The 21,171-nt window shown below is 45.0% G+C and overlaps 1 protein-coding gene across 4 annotated transcripts; it reads right to left on the minus strand.

The window, feature by feature from the left end:
* Nucleotides 1-1,991: 1,991 nt before the first annotated feature.
* On the minus strand, nt 1,992-20,739 carry LOC115083451 (zinc finger protein 567-like). 4 transcript variants are annotated; one of them, XM_029587272.1, is made up of 3 exons: nt 20,431-20,739; nt 6,827-6,937; nt 1,992-5,183 (listed from the first exon to the last, which is right to left on the minus strand). In XM_029587272.1, the coding sequence occupies exons 1-3, from the start codon at nt 20,504-20,506 to the stop codon at nt 4,327-4,329; spliced, it is 1,044 nt and encodes a 347-aa protein (XP_029443132.1). In that variant the 5' UTR covers nt 20,507-20,739; the 3' UTR covers nt 1,992-4,326. The 4 variants fall into 4 exon arrangements, with proteins under 4 accessions (XP_029443132.1, XP_029443133.1, XP_029443134.1 ...); XM_029587273.1 differs by having other exon boundaries at nt 1,992-5,180; nt 20,431-20,735; XM_029587274.1 differs by lacking the exon at nt 20,431-20,739 and adding an exon at nt 8,513-9,568.
* Between the last annotated feature and the right edge of the window lie 432 nt (nt 20,740-21,171).

Below are 21,171 nucleotides of genomic sequence, written 5' to 3' on the forward strand. Positions count from 1 at the left end.
CAGTAGTATCCTGGAATTCAACAATTACAACTACGTTAGACACTATTGCTCCTCTTAAACAAATTCAGCAAAATAACAATAAAAAGAAACCCAGTACTCCCTGGTACACAAAGGGGCAGATATTTAAAAAATACGCGAGCGCGTACTTTTGTTCGCGCACCAGGCAGGAACAAAAGTACGCTGGATTTTATAAGATACGCGCGTAGCCGCGCGTATCTTATAAAATCCGGGGTCGGCGCGCGCAAGGGGGTGCACATTTGTGCAACTTGCGTGCGCCGAGTCCAGCGCAAGCTGCATGTTCCCTCCGAGGCCGCTCCGATTTCGGAGCGGCCTCGGAGGGAACTTTTCTTCGCCCTCCCCCCACCTTCCCCTCCCTAACCCACCCACCCCTGCCCTATCTAAACCCCCCCCCTTACCTTTGTCGGCAAAGTTACGCCTGTCGCCGGCAGCCCCGGTCTGTCCTCCGGTCCCGGGGGCTGGTCCGGAGGCCTCGACCACGCCCCCGGGCCGGCGCCACGCCCCCGGGCCCGCCCCCGAAACGCCGGGGCCCGCCCCCGAAACGCCGCATCGTTTCAGGAACGCCCCGGACACGCCCCCTCCCTCCCCTTTTTGAAAGCCCCGGGACTTACGCATGTCCCGGGGCTTTACGCGCGCCAGCGGCCTATGCAAAATAGGCGTGCCCTGCGCGCGTAAATCCGGAAGGATTTACACGCGCGGGCCTTTTAAAATCCGCCCCAAAATCCTTACATACTTTTAAAACCCTTCTTAGAAAACTAGAGCGAAAATGGCGCAGTAACAGAACCATTGAATCAAAAAACATATATCGTTGTACACTACGTAGTTACAATAAAGAAATAAGTCAAGTTAAAAAACTTTACTATGCAAACAATCTCTAAAGCTAACGGTAACCCCAAAACACTGTTCAATATCGTAAAAACACTAACTACCCCTCATAATGAAAATTTCATAGATCTTGACACTAATTTTTGCAATAAAATTGCCAACCACTTTAAAACAAAAGTAACCAATATCTCCATGGAATTCTCAAACCTACCCTACATATGGAAAAAAAGATCCCAGCCATTTATGGACAGAATTCACTCCTGTATTAGAAAGCTCCATCCTAACCATCATAAACAAGCATAAGCCTTCTAATTCACCTTACAACCCTTGTTCTGGAGTCTTTTTTAAAGCTCTTAGACAACAAGCTTGCTCTTTTCTTTGCCTCTTAGTCAATCAATCTCTAGAAACAGGACAATTTCCACATGATCTGAAAAAAACCTCTATCTTACCAATTTTAAAATCAAAAACAAAAGATACATCCAACCTTAATAATTACAGACCAATCGCCACTCTCACCTCTCTGGCCAAACTAATAGAATCCGTGGTACTGAGTCAACTTTCTGACTTTTTGTCACAATATTTTGTTTAGTAAATGATTTTTGTTTATGCTAGTATTTCATCTAGCTATTTGTCAATTTTATGTACATTTTAAATTTAATTTTATTATTTTGCTCGTTTTATTTTTTTATTCCTGTAAACCGTTTTGACAAAAATTTATTTTATAAAACGATATATAACTACCTCTAAATAAATAAATAAATAAATAAATACTGAGGAACTGCAGGTGGCATCAGTGTATATAAAGCAGTGTTAGTTTTACTTTCTCTGTCTCCACCTGCTGGCACGGATGAATAAATCCAGGAGCCTGGACTGATCCGGTACGTACAGGGAAACTTAGGGGCAGATTTTAAAACATATGCGTGGGCGTAGATTTGTTCGCGCAACACGAGGGGAGCCCCGATGGCTTTCCCCATTCCCTCCAAGGCCGCTCCGATTTCGACTTTGGAGGGAACTTTTTTCTATTAGAATCTGCTCCTGGGGTTTTTCACCTTTTTTTATAGACAGCTGATTGCCGAGATTATTTTAACTCACATGCCTATCATCCGCTTAAAGGGCTGAGACATAAGGATATACATACAACCGAGTAATGGTTTGCAAAAAATGTTTTATTTCATTTTTCAATTCATTTCATTAGCTGTAATATTCAATATATGTGTATCGCTGACATTATGTGGTCATTGTTATTGACGTATCACCAGTGTTACCATCGTCGGCTACTTACGGGTTTTAAAACAGAAGGGACTTTGCACACACCAATTCTATGAAAATCACTGAATTATCACCAGAGGTACAAAAAACAGTCATCCGCCACCATATACAGATGAATATTTAATTTTTGTCTTGTGAATGATTTCAGTATATTTTAATTTCATTGATTATACACAATTTTAAATTTTGTTTGTAATTTCTTATGGTTTATGTTTTGTGATGTCATTCAATTCTTTATGGTTTTAAATGCTTTACACATGTTTTATTGTTATAGTAGCCCCAGAGGCAGCTCCAAGTATAGAGTTTCCAGTGGATGAGCTATGCCTCTCTGTATACAGGGCTTCATGCATCAAGATCTCACACCCAGCGATGTTATAGTGTTACACAGTCTCCAGTGGATGAGCTGTGCCTCTCTGTATACAGGGCTTCATGCATCAAGATCTCACACCCAGCGATGTTATAGTGTTACACAGTCTCCAGTGGATGAGCTGTGCCTCTCTGTATACAGGGCTTCACGCATCAGCACCTCACACCCAGTGATGAAGTGTGTAACCAGTTTCAGGTCTGTTTTACAGGCTCTGCATTTCTCCATTATACTCTGTTTGCTCTGCAGTTTGTAAACCATCTTGTCTGTAGTCAGCTGTTCTGTGCTGCAATGATCAAACTCTCGTCCCCACCTCTCCCTACCCATTCCTGTATCTGGTTTTGCTCTACGCATGGCTGTTTCAGTAACTGCATTTCATGCTCTATGTATTCTTAAGCCACTTGCCTTTCCTGGTTTGATGCTTTTTTTTATTTTTAAAGAGTTTTTGAGTTTTTTCCTCTTGCTTCTTTATGCATGTACGCTGGGGGGATTCTCACTCATTCCTTCTGATCATCAGAATACTCATCCAAATTTAAGGATGGAGACTATTTCTGGCCATTTACTTTCATACTTCAGCACTTTTAAGTTGTTTGGGCCAGCTGATGCTAATGGATATGCCTGAAGGCCTGCGATTGTAACTCCGAGGTCCATATTTAAAAGCTTGTCCAACTCAAGCAACAGACTTAGAAAATCCCACTAGTTTCATCCAACTAAGTATTTAGCTGATAAACACTTAGCCAGATAAGTCAGGGGAAGCTCAAGGCTATTCCAATGTGGAGCAAAATGATCTGGCTAACTTAGACAGATAACACCAATATTCAGTGTTATCTGCCTCAGAGCACTCCTAAAATTATCCAGATTAACTTATTTAACATTTAGATAGCTGGATATATTCAACAGCATTCCCACCCCACTAAATATCCTGTACAAGTTAGCTGGATACGTTTATCCATCTAACTTAGGCAGACTTTTCTCAGCTGAATATTGCCCCCTAAATTTCTATTAAGACATACACCACCTTCAGCTCTTGGGATGCATAGGCTCAGCATGTGCTACTTCTTATATATTAGCTGGTGGGCATGGGTTTTCTTGTTCTTACATCCAACTGATTGAGGTCTTTCTCGATCAGTCTGCAGTTCCAATGCTGTATGACAGTGTGGGACTTGAAAGCTGATTGATGGCTTGTATTTTTATTCCATGCTGTTAAAGCACTTTTCAATATTAGTTTCAGTCTCCTCTTGTACTTTTTGCTACTCATTTTCCTCTGTGTTTTATGCCACATTATTTCACCTTAATCTACTCCTATATATCTACTCCTTTTGTTCCCTATCCACTTGTTAATTGTAAACTGACATGATGCGATATTTATCGCGAATGCCGGTATAGAAAAACTTAAATAAATAAATAAATAAATATAGATAGATATACCTGTTTGAGTGTTTTTCTACTATAGTTCTCAGTAAAGGAGCATTTTCAATTTTGGTTAATTTTCCTTTTTGAAACAGTATCTTTGGCACATTTGTTGAGGGAAAATTCATCCTGCCATCATCTAAGGAGTTCTTCACTACTCAGAGTTGTTCCTCTAAATGATTTACATGCAAATAGTTTTTCTTTGGTCAGTATCCTATGTGGATCCTTTGGTACTTTCTCAGCTGTGATTTGTAACTGAACATTTTACCACACTCAGTACATGTAAATGGTTTCTCTCCTGGGTGGAGTCTCTGATATATTCTCAGATATGGTTTATGACTGAAGTATTTGTTACATTCAGCACATTTAAATGGTTTATCTCCTGTGTGGATCCTATAGTATATGTCCAGATTTGACTTTACACTAAATTTTTATCACATTCAGAACATGCATATGGCTTGGCTTTCCATATTTAGTTTATCTTTATGAGTTCTTTCATGTAATATTAAAAGGTCCTTGCGACTGAACCTTTTCCCACATTCAGAACATGGAAAAGGTTTCTCACCTGTGTGAATTCTCTGATGTATTCTAAGACCTTCCTTACGTGTGAAACATTTTCTGCATTCATTGCAAGGATAAGGCTTCTCTCCTGTGTGAATTCTTTGGTGCAATATTAGGTAATCCTTGCATATGAAGCATTTTCCACATTCAGTACAAGGAAAGGGTTTCTCCCCTGTGTGGGTTCTCTGGTGTATTATTAGAGTTTTTCTCAAAATGAAACATTTCACACATTCAGTGCACTGGAATGGTCTCTCTCGGGTTAGTGTCCCTGTGTGTATTTTCTGGTGCCTTTTTAGACAATCCTTGCGCATGAAACTTTTACTACATTCTGTACATTTATAGGGTCTCTCCCCTGTATGGTGTCTGATGTGAAATATTAAATGTGATTCTCGATTAAAGTTTTTGCCACAGGTGTCACATTCAAAGGATATCTGTTTTCTCTCATCTCTCTGTTGAACCTTAAAAGTCATTTGTTCACTGTTATCTTTCTGGAAGGGTCTCTGGTGCTCAGGGATTTTTGTGCATTCCCGGACACTTCTCTCACACACGGCGATTCCAGCCAGAGAGTCTCCTGCCGGGTTTCTTGGCTTCTCCAGTGATTCTTGTCGGCTTCTCGTAGCTTCTTCCCTCTCCTTCCCTTGAGTAACACAGACTTGTCTTGGCCGCAGTTTCCCTTTTAAACGACATTCTTCTGTTTTCTCCTCGCTCTTCTTTTCCTGCTTGACCTCATAATCTGCTGGATGTAAGAGAAGGAGGCGTTAATGGTTAACTTTGCCCTGGGATTTCTGCTCTGGAAGTGTTTCACATTGATTAGAGCCCCAGTAATATATGTGAAACTGGAAATAAGGGATGAGTGTCACAGGAGCCAGCCCACTCATCTCCCATCGATTCCAGTCTGCTCGGATCAGAACCTAAGGCTCCACTCCACCCTCCCCTTACTCCGACTCCCCATGCAAACCTACCTTCAAATGCTTCTCTCTCGTCGACCTGAGAGCATCTCATCCTCACGGTCATCCCGCCTTTTCTCCTATCCCTAATCTTCACGTCCTCCTCCTCCTCTCAGCTGGAAAGTCCCTGTCCTTCTGAGGCGACCCCTCCCACTATCTGTGCTTCCAAATCGCATGCCTGCCCCCCTGCCTCCTATGCAAGGCCCTCATCTGAGGCTGCAGGCAGTGAGCGGTCCCTGCTGGCGCTCTATTCTCCATTGGTTCTGTGGAGGACAAAACAGGGACATTTTCCACTGTTTATCCACTAAAAGCCAAAAGGACTTGGGGACAAATTGAGCTTCTACTGTATTTACTTCTTCCTAAACTTGCTTGTCTTCTCTGCATTTCTTAAGTGTCCAAAACTAAGATGATCCCATGCTACTGATGCAATTAATAGGAGTAGCTATTACCTAAGTAAACTTGATTAATAGCAGGGTAATGGACTTCTCCAAGAACTTATCCAAACCTTTTTTGAACCCAGCTACACTAACTGCACTAACCACATCCTCTGGCAACAAATTCCAGAGCTTAATTGTGCGTTGAGTGAGGGAGAATTTTCTCTGATTAGTCTTAAATGTGCTACTTGCTAACTTCATGGAGTGCCCCCTAGTCTTTCTATTATTTGAAAGTGTAAATAACTGAGTCACATCTACTCGTTGAAGACCTCTCATGATTTTAAAGACCTCTATCATATCCCCCGAGTGGGGTATGTTTATTAAGGTCGGTTATTAACACTAAAACAAGGGGACACACCTTGAAGCTAACAAGCAGCAGATGTGGAACAGATCATAGAAAGCACTTTGTCACTGAGTGTACTGTCAAGCTGTGGAATCTGCTGCCAGAGGATGTGGTGAAGGCGACTAGCATGGCAGAGTTTAAGAGAAGTTTGGACAAATTCCTGGAGGAAATGTCCATGACACATTAGTCAGTCAGAGTAAACAAAGTCATTGCTATCCCTGAGAGTGAGTAACAGGAATTAAATCTACTTTATGTGAGGGGCCAGGTACTTGTGATCTGGGCTGGTCAGTGTCAGAGACAGCATGCTGGGCTCGCTGGACCTGGGTCTGACTCAACAAGGCACTTCTTAGGAGAATAGTTTGAGGCTGACTCTCCAAATATCCCGTACTCTGTAGTACCTCCCTCTTACTCCATACAGCTATAACACTGAAATTCCCAGGAAAAATAAAACAAACGGAAAACCAAGGACCCTAAATATTTGGTATTGTTAACCACCTGGTGAATGTATTACTCTCCCGTATTCGATAACATTTCCTCTTCCTCTGCGTATTATTTGTCACTCCTTCTCGCCTGTTATTTCAGACAGCTCTGCTTAATCTGCATAGGATCTGCGATTACTCACTTGCGCTCTGTAATTCCGCCTCTTATTACTCACCTGAGTATGAGTGAGTAACGACTCCCGCGCCTGACTTCTCTGCATCCCAGACATAGGATTTCTCCTCTTGTTTAATCCTTGATAATGCGCCAGGGTGGATTATTTGATGTCCTGTTGGGAGAATGGGTTACATTTTTATTATATGCACAGAGAAGTTACAGATGTAACGTAGCAGATGATCTCTGTCCAGTTACTCCTGTTCACACTGCTAAGGAAACGTCCCAGCCGCCAGCCACAGATCGGAATCACTCGTAAGGTTGGTCTCTCCTGTTCCACTGACTCCCCATCCTTTCCCTGTTTACGAGATCCGAGAACTGAACTTTACCATCAGCAGGCTGTAATTGACTCTCCTAGGGTTTCTTCCCGATACTCCTAACGAGGCTTCATCCTGGCACTCACATCCGAGTCAGGACCTTCCATCTGAGGCTCGTTACCTAAGAACATAGGAAGTGCCAGGCCGGGTCAGACCAGGGGTCCACTGAGCCCAGCATCCCGTCTCAGACAGGATTCCCAACGTGCCGGGCCCTTCCAAATCCACCTGCCTAATGACGACTAATGGATCTGCCCTCCAGAAACCCCGCGAGAGTCCCCTTCCTGAACCCAGACATGCCCTTAACTCTTCGGCACGACCTCCAGCGTAACAGTGTGGCGACTGAAAAAAAAACAAAACACCGTCGCCAAATTCTGCCAAACCTGCCACCCGTTTTAGGTACATCTGATTTATATTCTGCCTCTTTAAAACGGATTACGTTCAAGTTACCGTCCCCGATGGTAACTTTCGGATCCATGGCCATCGCACGCGTAAATGCACGCACATTATGGAACGGCCACGCACGTAAATCACGCAGGGGAATTTTAAAAGATGCGCACGTACACGCCACTGCTGGTTAAGAGCTCGGTCCTCCGAAACCCCCCTCCCCAGTAACCCCAGACCCTTTAAACCCCTGAGAAAAGGCTCTGTTTACACCTCCTCTACAGCAGAAGTAATATGTCCCGGACTCACCCTCCACCCCCCGTGCAGCGGGAGATACCTGCGTATCCGGGCGCCTTCTTGAGTGCACGTCCTCGAGGCGATGGAGGGTGAAGGGACTTGCCCAAGATCATAAGGAGCGGCAGTGGCTGCCCTGGCTCTCAGCCCCCTGCTCTAACCACAAGGTTGATCCAGGGCCTCGCTTTTCATTTGAAATTTTATTGTGACCTGCTCGACGCTCTACTTACCAATTGTATTCTATATTTAATTTTACTGTGAATTGCTCTGGATAATTTGTGTTTACGTGCGGCATATCAAATTTAATAAATAATAATAATCCTCCAGTTAATTTCTTGGACATGAGTTAAATCTATTTAAAAGGGTAGATGACCATTTCTTATTAAACACGAGAGCAGAACAGAAAGTGTAAAGAAGGGTAGGATAAGATTATGCACAGCACTCGCTCACTGCCATTCACACATTCATCTGCTTGTCAAAAGATTTTAATATGGGGAAGACCAAGAAATCTGTTCTGGGGATCCTGCTCTCAGCAGAAACCTGGGGCTGATCTTGAGTGAAAAGATCCAAACACCCAATCTCAGGAACCAGCCCAGACCCAGAGCCATGCAGGAGCTGCAGTCAGGAGAAAAGTCACAAACGACCTTCAGTAAATCAGACCCTGGGTCTACTAAAGACTCAGATAATGCAATCCTTACCCAGGGAGATCAGGGTCTCATAATTCTCCTTCATCACCTCCCTGTAAAGCTCCTTCTGCCCCTCATCCAAATACCCCCACTCCTCCTGGGAGAAAGAGACAGCGATGTCCTCAAACGTCACCCGCACCTGAAACACAAACCAGAAACGCTCAGGGACACACGTGTAGGGGACTCAGCGTGCATCAGATCTCAGCTGGATTTATTCTCCCTCTCCCCCAGGAACTGCCAGGCTTATTCCTCACTCTCTATGGCCCTGTAGAGTCTGTGCTTACTACAGGCTGTCTTGAATTCCACTTTTCTCTCCAGCACTTTCCCTGGGAGACCGTTCCATGCATCACTTATCCTTTCCGTACAACCTTCATCATATCTCACGTGCTTTTGCAGAACGTCTGAAACGTGATTGCTTCTAGTGCATTTCCAGGTCAGCTCAGAAGTGTTTGGAACTTCAGAAGAAAAGGAATTGGGTCCAGACAGAAATGGGTTATATCTCAGAGGGTACAGAAAACGCTCCATCAGGCCCCGCAGTTCAACGGGCTGCAGTGATTACATGTGGAAATCCCAGGCCACAAATGGATTGCTAAGGTCCAAGATGTTCATTGAAAGGAAACATCTGTGTGCGCCCTCTGCTGGAAGACGTTTGTCTTTTGCAAGTGACACAAAGATCTGCAATTGTGTGGACATGCCAGAGGGAGACAAAAAAAAAAATGAAAAGAGGGCTCTAAGGAAGCTCAAGAATTTGCACTTTGCTGCATGAAATTTTAGATGACAAAGTCTGCATTTAGGAGTGCAGATATCCAAGGGAATGGTACACAATGGGGAACAAAATGCTATATACACCAACAAGATAGATCTCATGGTAAACACTTCTAATGATCTCACAGTAGCAAAACACTAGAGCCAGGCTGTGACCAGATACAGAGGGATGCACAGGGTGTGGACAATTATTTAAGGAGTTATTTAGTTAATGTGAAGAACTTTGTAACACGATAGTAATTAGTGGAACAAAGATAATCACTAACAGGTCAATTCAGTAAAAACGCGGGAGAGTGGACGAACGCCCGCTCTCCCGGCGCGCGCACCAGCCACTCACCGGTGCGCGCGATACAGTATGCAAATGAGGTGGTGCGGTAGAAACAGGCAAAAGGAGGCACTAGGGACACTAGCGTGTCCCTAGCGCCTCCTTTTAGCCCGGAGCGGCGGCTGTCAGCGGGTTTGACAGCTGACGCCGGTTCTCGAGCCCGCTGACAGCCACGGGCTCGGAAACCAGACGCCGGCAAAATTGAGTGTCCGGTTTTCAGCCCGACAGCCGCCGGCACATTTAAAAAAAATTTTTTCACTTTTTTTTACCCTTCGGGACTTCAGACTTAATATCGCTATGATATTAAGTCGGAGGGTGCACAGAAAAGCAGTTTTTACTGCTTTTCTGTGCACTTTCCCGGTGCCAGCAGAAACTAGCACCTACCTTTGGGTGCTAGTTTCTGCTGGTAATTTCTTAAAGTAAAACGTGCGGCTTGGCTGCACATTTTACTTTCTGTATCGCGGGGAATACCTAATAGGGCCTTCAACATGCATTTGCATGTTGAGGGCCCTATTAGGTGCTGCGGGTTGGACGTACGTTTTCCGCCCCTTACTGAATAAGGGGTAAGGGAAAACGCGCGTCCAAGAGCATGTTAACAGTGCGCTCCGTCGGAGCACACTGTACTGTATCGGCCTGTAATATAGCTAGTGTAATTGCTGGAAATAAGGCCTATAAGTTCTGAGAATACATATGCCAGTTCTCTTAGCTTGTTTGTAACAAGAATCAAGACATGAGATCAGATATATTAAACGAGGGGTAAATCATGAGGCTAACAGTGCAGATATCAGGGAAAATAGGACATCAGCAACTCAACCACACCTATCTGTTGCTGATATGATTACCACAGAGTTGAGACCTCAACAAATGATAAGAACATATGGGAGTAGCCCAGAGAAGAAACTGGGACATAAGTCAAGAAAATTAGCATAAAAGACCATAGTCAAGACAGACTGGTTAGATCAGAGAAAGAACAGTTCTGAAGAATAGCTTGTTGGATATTAAAGTGACTGATTATCTGTTCCTGATCTCCAGCACTGTGTTTCCGATTTTTCAAGATATATAAAAGACTCACACTGGAAACTGTGAGGGGAAGTATCTTTGTATATATTCTTAATGCAAAATCTACTATGCTCCTTGGAAAAATTACTTACCTGATAATTTCATTTTCCTTAGTGTAGACAGATGGACTCAGGACCAGTGGTTTATGATCCCCTGCTAGCAGATGGAGACTGAACAAGCTGACGTCACAGTATATATAACCCTGTAGTGATCCCAGCCTGGCAGTATTCTCTTCAAAAGCAACTGTGGACTAGCAAAAAACTTGATTAATACATGATTAAAAACAGATAACCAGAACTGTACTCAACCAACCATAAACATTGAACTCGCATAAGATTCTAGGTACCCCAAGCTAGGGACTTGTTGAACACTTACCAGTAATCCCTTGGGACCCAGAGCCCCACAGGAGGATAACTGACACACTCATGCAGCAGCCGAGGGTGGAAAGCTTAGTCCATCTCTCTACACTAAAGAACATGAAATTATCAGGTAAATCATTTCTCCATTTCCTAGCGTATAGACAGATGGACTCAGGACCAGTGGGATGTACCAAAACTACTTCCCAACAGGGTGGGAGACTGCCCGTGGTCCAGTCAATACCACACGTGTAAAGGCCACATCCTCCTGGGCCTGCACGTCCAGACGATAAAACCTGGAAAAAGTGTGTAAGGAGGACCACGTGGCAGCTCGGCAGATATCGACGGGAGACAACAATTGAACCTCTGTCCAGGACACTGCCTGTGCCCGAGTGGAATGAGCCTGAACCTGAGTAGGCAAAAGTTTTCCAGCATCCACATGTGCAACCGTAACCACCTCCTTATTCCAATGAACTATGGTAGCCCGCGAAGTCGGAGTGCCCTACTTACTCCCAACCATGGAGAACAGACAGGCAATCCTTCTTTTGAAAAGACTCAGAGACCTCCAGATACCGCATGACAATATGCTTAACATCCAAGGAGCACAAAACATGAAATTCCTCCACATCCCTGACCAAAAAGTCCAGCACCAAATTAAGACACCACCACAGAACCAGTATCCTCTTTAGGAGGCCTAAGGTGCTTCACTCCCTTCAAAAAAATGGGCCACATTAGGATGAGACAAGGAAACACCATTCACCAGGCCTCTGAAACAGGCAAGAGCTGCAACCTGCACCATCAAGGAATTAAAGGCCAAACCTTTATTCAATTCATCCTGCACAAAATATCCAGAATGAGAGGGATCCTAACTGAACGAGGAAGAATATTCCACTCCTCACACCAGGCCTCAAAAATTCTTCAAAACTGTATATAAGCCAAGGAAGTGGAGAACTTGCGAGCGCGGACTAAAGTGGCAATCACTGCAAAGGAATAACCATGCTTTAACAGGCAAGCCCTCTCAAGGGCCAAACCGTAAGACAGAATAGAGTCAGATCCTCGTGAAGAACCGATCCCTGCTGAAGCAGATCGATGTACGGCAGAAGACGAAGGGTGGCCTCCACCAGGAGTTGTTGCAAATCCACATATCACGGACACCTGGGCCAGTCCAGCGCCACCAGGAGTACTAGCCCCCTTTGGCCTTCGATCTAGCAAATTATCCTGCCCAGCAAGGGCCATGCAGGAAAGGCATAAAGCAATCTGTCTTCCGGCCAGACATGTATGAGAGCGTCTATTCCCAGGGTTCATGGCTGTCTTCTGCAACTGAAGAAGCGAGGAACCTTCGAATTTCGAGAAGTTGCCAGCAGGTCTAGGAAAGGAAGGCCCCAGCTATCCACAATCAGCTGCCTCAGCTGACATCACCCACTCTCCTGGATCCAGACTCTCCCTGTTGAGAAAGTCCGCTCTTTCATTATCTTTTCCTGCAATGCAACTGTTTCTTATCCTCCGGCAACCGAGGCACCAGAGACTCATCCCATGCACTGGCCAGGTTCTCCAACTCACTCCCAAACAAGAGCAAACCTAAGAACATAAGAACATGCCATACTGGGTGAGACCAAGGGTCCATCAAGCCCAGCATCCTGTTTCCAACAGTGGCCAATCCAGGCCATAAGAACCTGGCAAGTACCCAAAAAATAAGTCTATTTCATGTTATCGTTGCTAGTAATATAGCAGTGGCTATTTTCTAAGTCAACTTAATTAATAGCAGGTAATGGAATTCTCCTCCAAGAACTTATCCAATCCTTTTTTAAACACAGCTATACTAATTGAACTAACCAAGTCCTCTGGCAACAAATTCCAGAGTTTAATTGAGCATGAGTGAAAAAGAACTTTCTCCGATTAGTTTTAAATGTGCCCAATGCTAACTTCATGGAGTGCCCCCTAGTCTTTCTACTATCCGAAAGAGTAAATTCACATCTACCCGTTCTAGACCTCTCATGATTTTAAAGACCTCTATCATATCCCCCCTCAGCCGTCTCTTCTCCAAGCTGAACAGCCCCAACCTCTTCAGTCTTTCCTCATAGGGGAGCTGTTCCATTCCCCTTATCATTTTGGTCGCCCTTCTCTGTACCTTTTCCATTGCAATTATATCTTTTTTGAGATGCGGCGACCAGAATTGTACACAGTATTCAAGGTGCGGTCTCACCATGGAGCGATACTTTGTTCCATTAAACCATGTACTGTGATTTTGATGTTTAGAACACTTTCCATTAATTTTCTTGGCACTGAAGTCAGGCTAACCGATCTGTAGTTTCCTGGATCGCCCCTGGAGCCCTTTTTAAATATTGGGGTTACATTAGCCACCCTCCAGTCTTCAGGTACAATGGATGATTTTAATGAGAGGTTACAAATTTTTACTAATAGGTCTGAAATTTCATTTTTTAGTTCCTTCAGAACTCTGGGGTGTATACCATCCGGTCCAGGTGATTTACTGCTCTTCAGTTTGTCAATCAGGCCTACCGCATCTTCTAGGTTCACCGTGATTTGATTCAGTCCATCTGAATCATTACCCATGAAAACCTTCTCCAGTATGGGTACCTTCCCAACATCCTCTTCAGTAAACATCGAAGCAAAGAAATCATTTAATCTTTCCGCGATGGCTTTATCTTCTCTAAATGCCCCTTTAACCTCTCGATCATCTAACGGTCCAACTCACTCCCTCGCAGGCTTTCTGCTTCGGATATATTTTAAAAAGTTTTTACTGTGAGTTTTTGCCTCTATGGCCAATTTCTTTTCAAATTCTCTTTTAGCCTGTCTTATCATTGTCTTACATTTAACTTGCCAATGTTTATGCATTATCCTATTTTCTTCTGTGGATCCTTCTTCCAATTTTTGAATGAAGATCTTTTGGTTAAAATAGCCTTTTAACCTTTTAACCATGCCGGTGATCATTTTGCCTTCCTTCCACCTTTCTTAATGTGTGGAATACATCTGGACTGTGCTTCTAGGATGGTTTTTTTTTTTTTAATTATTTATTTATGAATTTTAATTACATTACAGCAATTTAAAAATTCAGTACATTTATTCAACATTCCATTGAATATTCTTTAGGTAACAAGGGCACATCACAAATTAAACAATAAACAAGTAAATCATACCCAGCCAAAATCCTGGATTTTCCCCTTGTTCCTAGTTGCCACACTATTTGGGGAGCTTGTTTAAGCAAAAATTTTACATCAGATACATAACTTACAGAATATATTTATAAATCCAATTTACCTGGGATTTAAGATGAATTTTAAGTGCTACTATCTTCCTTCTGGTTTCTACGTTCTTCCAAAAACTTTTCTAAATGTTCCGGGTCATAATAAACATACCTTTTCCCATTACGCACTTACATTACGCACTTACACGGAAATCTAATCATTATTTGAATGCCAGATGTTCTTGCAAAATTAGCCAGAGTAATAAACTTTTTCCATCTCTGTTGTGTTTTTTTAGATACATCGGGGTATACCCATATTTTCTGTCCCAAGTAAAAAGAGGATCTTTTTAACATAAATAATTTAAATACTTTATCTCTTTCCGAAGAAAGGGCAAATTTTACTAGAAGAGTTCCTCTCTTCTCAACTTGGGAACTATACGATGTCTCAATTAATTCAGTTACATGGTATTTTTTAACAATGTCCATGCCTCTTGCACACGTTTTACCTTTGTAGCTGCTCCTTTTAGTTTTTCCTATTTTTCTCATTTTATCAAAGTTTCCCTTTTGAAAGTTTAGCACTAGAGCCGTGGATTTGCTTACTGTCCCCCTTCCAGTCATTAATTCAAATTTGATCATATTATCATCAGTATTGCCAAGCGGCCCCACCACAGTTATCTCTCTCACCAAATCCTATGCCCCACTGAGAATTAGATCTAAAATTGCTCCCTCTCTCGTCAGTTCCTGAACCAATTGCTCCATAAAGCTATCATTTATTCCATCCAGGAACGTTATCTCTCTAGCATGTCCCGATGATACATTTACCCAGTCGATATTGGTGTAATTAAAGTCTCCCATTATTACCGCACTACCAATTTGTTTAGCTTCCCTAATTTCTCTTAGCATTTCACTGTCCGTCTCACCATCTTGACCAGGTGGATAGTCTTCCCCGACACACAAGGGATTTCTACCCATAAAGATTCAATTGTGCATTTAGTCTCGTCCAGGATGTTTATCCTGTTGGACTCTATGCCATCCCGGACATAAAGCGCCACACTGCCTGCTGGGTGCTCCTCTCTGTCATTGCGATATAATTTGTACCCCGGTTTAGCACTGTCCCATTGGTTATCCTCCTTCCACCATGTCTCTGAGATGCCAATTAAGCCTATGTCTTCATTCACTGTTGTACATTCTAATTCTCCCATCTTACTTCTTAGACTTCTGACATTAGCATACAAACATTTCAAAGTTTGTTTTTTGTTTGTATTTTCATTCTGCTTTTTAATTGATAGGGATAAGTTTGAATTTTGTAGCTCAGCTGAGTTTTTACTTACAGGCACTTGGACTACTTTTCTAATTATTGGAACCTCACTGTCGGGATGCCCTAATTCTAATGCATCATTAGTATCCTTTGAAGATACCTCTCTCCGAACCATGCGCTGCTGAGCGACGGTTGGCTTTCCCCTTTGTTCTAGTTTAAAAGCTGCTCTATCTCCTTTTTAAAGGTTAGCGCCAGCAGTCTGGTTCCACCCTGGTTAAGGTGGAGCCCATCCCTTCGGAAGAGACTCCCCCTTCCCCAAAAGGTTCCCCAGTTCCTAACAAAACTGAATCCCTCTTCCTTGCACCATCGTCTCATCCACGCATTGAGACTCCGGAGCTCTGCCTGCCTCTGGTGACCTGAGCGTGGAACAGGGAGCATTTCAGAGAATGCTACCCTGGAGGTTCTGGATTTAAGCTTTCTACCTAAGAGCTTAAATTTGGCTTCCAGAACCTCCCTCCCACATTTTCCTATGTCGTTGGTGCCCACATGTACCACAACAGCCGGCTCTTCCCCAGCACTGTCTAAAATCCTATCTAAGTGATGGGTGAGGTCCGCTACCTTCGCACCAGCTAGGCTTGTTACCAGGCGATCCTCACACCCACCCGCCACCCAGCATTCTACATTCCTAATAATCGAATCACCAACTATGACGGCCAACCTAACCCTTCCCTCCTGGGCAGTAGCCCTGGGGGAGACATCCTTGGTGCAAAAGGACAATGCACCACCTGGAGAGCAGGTCCTTGCTACAGGATCCTTTCCTGCTGCACCAGGTTGATGCTCTCCCATCATGAGACCCTCTTCCTCCAAGGCAGCACCAGGGCTGCCAGTCTGAAGTTGGGAGTTGACTACTATGTCCCTGAAGGTGTCATCTATATACCTCTCTGTCTGCCTCAGCTCCTCCAGGTCTGCCACTCTTGCCTCCAGAGATCGGACTCGTTCTCTGAGATCCAGGAGCTCTTTGCACCGGGTGCACATGTACAACTTCTCATCGGTGGGTAAAAAACCATACATGTGACACTCGATGCAAAAGACTGGGAAGCCCTCCTCTTGCTGCTGGACTGCTGCCTTCATCTCAGTTTTGTTCAGTTCCTAGTTAAGTTTTAGGTTGCTATTTGAGTAGGAATGTGTCTAATTAGCATCCTTTAAATGTATTAGGGAGTTCACTATGTGTCTGGTAGTGGCCTACAGGGGAATGATCAAACTCTCAATAAGGTGTGGGGATTTCGTTAAGTGAAGTTAAAAGGCTGATTTAAAAAAAAAAGTGTGAAAGTGGCATCTGCCTATAAATGAAAGGATGAGCTAGGGGTGGGTGGGTGAGAGTTGGGAAATACAGTCTAAGTTCTGTTTATTAGCTGCCTTACTGACTATTAAAAGCACAAATACTCAAACACTTAATATACCCCAATAATTTACTTCTCCCCAATACTAAAAAAAAAATAAAAATTTCCCAAGCAAAACTTGCTGATTCCTTTCAGCCACCAGCAAGGTGATCCTCTCCTCTCAGTGCTCCCACTGGAGCACTAGGTATGCAGCTGAGGCCATGTCTTGCCCAAAGTCACAAGGAGTAGCAGTGGTATCTGAACCCTGGATCCCCCTCCCTGACCATCCCCCTCCTGTCAGACCACTGAAGGCCTCATCAGGATGGCCGGTGTCCTCCCTTTAGATATTTATTTATTTGACGTGTTTTGTATACAGTCATTAGGTTTCGCCATCAGAACGGTTTACAGTAATCGTGAAAAAAAGGTTAGATAAACATCATCACAGCAGATTGTCTTGCAGTCGGATTATAGTTTCAGGATTTGTGTGTTAGTTATTACATACAAAATGTTCTACTAAGGCGTAGTATGGGGTTAATAAGTGAGGTAGAAAGGAAGGTGTATAGGTTGGATGAGTTATACAGTTAGGTCAATAACAGGGGTTTAAAGGTTCAAGGTATATTTAAGAGGTTGTTATATATACGATGTGAGCTCAGTTGCACATTGTCTTAGGTATTCGAATGGAATAAGTTATTTTGTTGATCGAGAGATGGAGCTTTCTTCTTGGTGTTGGGTTGCGTGGGTGTCTGGTAGAGTGGTTGATTGAGTGAGTTTGCGTAGACTCTGGTGAACAGCCAGGTTTTCAGCTCTTTTTTGAAGGTTTTGATGTTTGGTTGAGTTCTTATTTCAATTGATATTAAGTTCCATAGTGTGGGGCTGGCGATGGATATGGCTCTCTCACGGGTAGTGTTCAGTTGTGTGGTTCTGGCGTGAGGGATTTTGAGGAGGCCTTTATTCGTTGAGCGTAGGTTCCGTTTTGGAGCGTGGATTTCGATGGATTTGCTTAGCCAGTTGTTTTGATGTCCTATGTTTAGTTTATGCAGGATTGTTAGTACTTTGTAGTCTATTCGGTATTTGATTGGGAGCCAGTGTAGTGAGATGAGGGTTGGTGTAATGTGCTCATGTTTTTTTTGTTCCTGTTAGAATTCTGGCGGCTGTGTTCTGAAGGATTTGGAGCGGATGGATGGTAGCAATTGGTAGGTCACGGAGTAGGGCATTGCAGTAGTCTAGGTTGGAGAAGATGAGTAGTTGCAGGACTGTTCTGAAATCATCCTGTGCAAGGAAGGGTTTAAGACATCTGAGTGTAAGTAGTTTGTGATATCCTTCCTTTATCTTGTTGGTTATGTGGATTTTGAATGATAGTTCTTTGTCTATAGTGATTCCTAGGTTTCAAGCATGGGTGACAGGAGAGATTAATATTTTGGGGTTTTCTGTTTTGAGTGGTTGCATGGGGGGGGGGGGTTGAATTTTTTGTCGAGGATGATTAATTCAGTTTTATCTATGTTTATTATGAGTTTTAGGTTGGTTAGATGCTGTTTGATTTCTGAGAGATAGATGGTTGTTCTATCGTATGTTTCTTCCAGCGTATTCTGTATAGGGACCAGTATTTGTATATCGTCAGCGTATAGGAAGTGGGTAAGATCAAGGCGTTCTAGTGTGTGACAAATTGGGAGAAGGTACCATATATGTTGAAGAGTGTTGCTGATAGGGAAGATCCTTGGGGCACTCCTGTGCTGAGGTTTACTTTATTCGAGAGATTGTTGTTGAACATTACTTGGAAATTTCTATGTGATAGGAGGAGAACCATTTTAGTGTATTACCCATGACTCCTATTTTCAGATAGTCTGTCAAGTAGGATGGAATGGTTGACTGTGTCAAAAGCGGCTGATAGATCCAGGAGGATTAATAGGTAACTTTGTCCTTTGTCAAATCCTCTAAGTACTGTGTCATTTAGTGAAAGGAGTAGTGATTCCGTGCTTAAGCTTTTCCTGAATCCAAATTGAAAGGGGTGAAGTATATTGTTCGTTTCGAGGTAGTCAGAGAGTTGGGAGTGGATGATTTTTTCTATGATTTTTGCAGTGAAAGGTAAATTTGATAAAGGTCAGTAGTTTTGAATGTTCTCCGGGTCTAGGTTGTTCTTTTTTATTAATGGTTTAATGATCCTTCGGTGAAGGAAAGGTTAACTATGTCTGTTATTATTTTGGTTATTGGGTTTTCGATCAGCTTAATTGTTTGAATGGGGATAGATTCGATGGAATGGTTTGCTAGATTCATTTTTTTGATTATTTTTTTGATTTCCAGCGAGGAGGCGAGGTCGAAGTCAGTCCAAGTCGTTGTCATTTTCAGAGACAATTCTGGGGTTTGGGTGTGTGTGTTGCTGCCAGTCTCCTACTAGATGAGCAGAAAGCCCTGCAGCCATTCTCCTGCCCCTGCTCCAGAACAGGATTTCCAGCCCTGGCTCCCTCCCTGCACGGTCCCTGGGGTGGGGGATGGGATCAGTCCCAGGCTGCATCCCCTGCCCCCCTCCTGCCAGTCTCCTACCTGCTGAGCAGAAAGCCCTGCAGCCATTCTCCTGCCCCTTCTCCAGAGCAGGATTTCCAGCCCCGGCTCCCTCCCTGCCCGGTCCCTGGGGTGGGGGATGGGATCAGTCCCAGGCTGCATCCCCTGCCCCCCTCCTGCCAGTCTCCTACCTGCTGAGCAGAAAGCCCTGCAGCCATTCTCCTGCCCCTTCTCCAGAGCAGGATTTCCAGCCCCGGCTCCCTCCCTGCACGGTCCCTGGGGTGGGGGGTGGGATCAGTCCCAGGCTGCATCCCCTGCCCCCCTCCTGCCAGTCTCCTACCTGCTGAGCAGAAAGCCCTGCAGCCATTCTCCTGCCCCTTTCTCCAGAGCAAGATTTCCAGCCCCGGCTCCCTCCCTGCACGGTCCCTGGGGTGGGGGGATGGGATCAGTCCCAGGCTGCATCCCCTGCCCCCCTCCTGCCAGTCTCCTACCTGCTGAGCAGAAAGCCCTGCAGCCATTCTCCTACCCCTTCTCCAGAGCAGGATTTCCAGCCCCGGCTCCCTCCCTGCACCGTCCCTGGGGTGGGGGATGGGATCAGTCCCAGGCTGCATCCCCTGCCCCCCTCCTGCCAGTCTCCTACCTGCTGAGCAGAAAGCCCTGCAGCCATTCTCCTGCCCCTTCTCCAGAGCAGGATTTCCAGCCCCGGCTCCCTCCCTGCACGCTCCCTGGGGTGGGGGATGGGATCAGTCCCAGGCTGCATCCCCTGCCCCCTTCCTGCCAGTCTCCTACCTGCTGAGCAGAAAGCCCTGCAGCCATTCTCCTGCCCCTTCTCCAGAGCAGGATTTCCAGCCCCGGCTCCCTCCCTGCACGGTCCCTGGGGTGGGGGATGGGATCAGTCCCAGGCTGCATCCCCTGCCCCCCTCCTGCCAGTCTCCTACCTGCTGAGCAGAAAGCCCTGCAGCCATTCTCCTGCCCCTTCTCCAGAGCAGGACTTCCAGCCCCGGCTCCCTCCCTGCACGGTCCCTGGGGTGGGAGGGGATGGGATCAGTCCCAGGCAGCGTCCCCTGCCCCCCTCCTGCCAGTCTCCTACCTGCTGAGCAGAAAGCCCTGCAGCCATTCTCCTGCCCCTTCTCCAGAGCAGGATCTCCAGCCCTCCTAGGACGCATGCAGCTTTGGGCTGTACTGAGTTAATGCACTCAGCTGTGTTTCTGATAGAGTAGGAGGAAAAGGAAGTGAGAGAAGAGAAGAAAAGCACTCTGGGAGTTATAGTTCTTGCAGGTGCTTCTCTCACTCTCTTGTGCTTTCCTGCCCCACTCTAGCCAGCGGAGGTCTCGCTCTCTTGTGCTTTCCTGCCCCACTCTAGCCAGAGGAGGTCTCGCTCTCTTGTGCTTTCCTGCCCCACTGTAGCCAGCGGAGGTCTCGCTCTCTTGTGCTTTCCTGCCCCACTCTAGCCAGAGGAGGTCTCGCTCTCTTGTGCTTTCCTGCCCCACTCTAGCCAGAGGAGGTCTCGCTCTCTTGTACTTCCCTGCCCCACTCTAGCCAGCGGAGGTCTCGCTCTCTTGTGCTTTCCTGCCCCACTCTAGCCAGAGGAGGTCTCCTCTCTTGTGCTTTCCTGCCCCACTCTAGCCAGAGGAGGTCTCCTCTTTTGTGCTTTCCTGCCCCACTCTAGCCAGAGGAGGTCTCGCTCTCTTGTACTTCCCTGCCCCACTCTAGCCAGCGGAGGTCTCGCTCTCTTGTGCTTTCCTGCCCCACTCTAGCCAGAGGAGGTCTCGCTCTCTTGTACTTCCCTGCCCCACTCTAGCCAGCGGAGGTCTCGCTCTCTTGTGCTTTC

This window comes from Rhinatrema bivittatum, chromosome 2 (assembly GCF_901001135.1).
Source record: "Rhinatrema bivittatum chromosome 2, aRhiBiv1.1, whole genome shotgun sequence".
Lineage (NCBI taxonomy): Eukaryota > Metazoa > Chordata > Amphibia > Gymnophiona > Rhinatrematidae > Rhinatrema > Rhinatrema bivittatum.

Excerpts from the sequence above, each read along its gene's own strand:
- LOC115083451 (XM_029587272.1), bottom strand. The coding sequence starts at position 20,506 with ATGCGTCCTAGGAGGGCTGGAGATCCTGCTCTGGAGAAGGGGCAGGAG. Across the intron at positions 6,938-20,430 it reads CAGGGCTTTCTGCTCAGCAG|GACATCAAATAATCCACCCT; the intron begins GTAGGAGACTGG and ends TTCTCCCAACAG. Across the intron at positions 5,184-6,826 it reads CGTTACTCACTCATACTCAG|CAGATTATGAGGTCAAGCAG; the intron begins GTGAGTAATAAG and ends TCTTACATCCAG.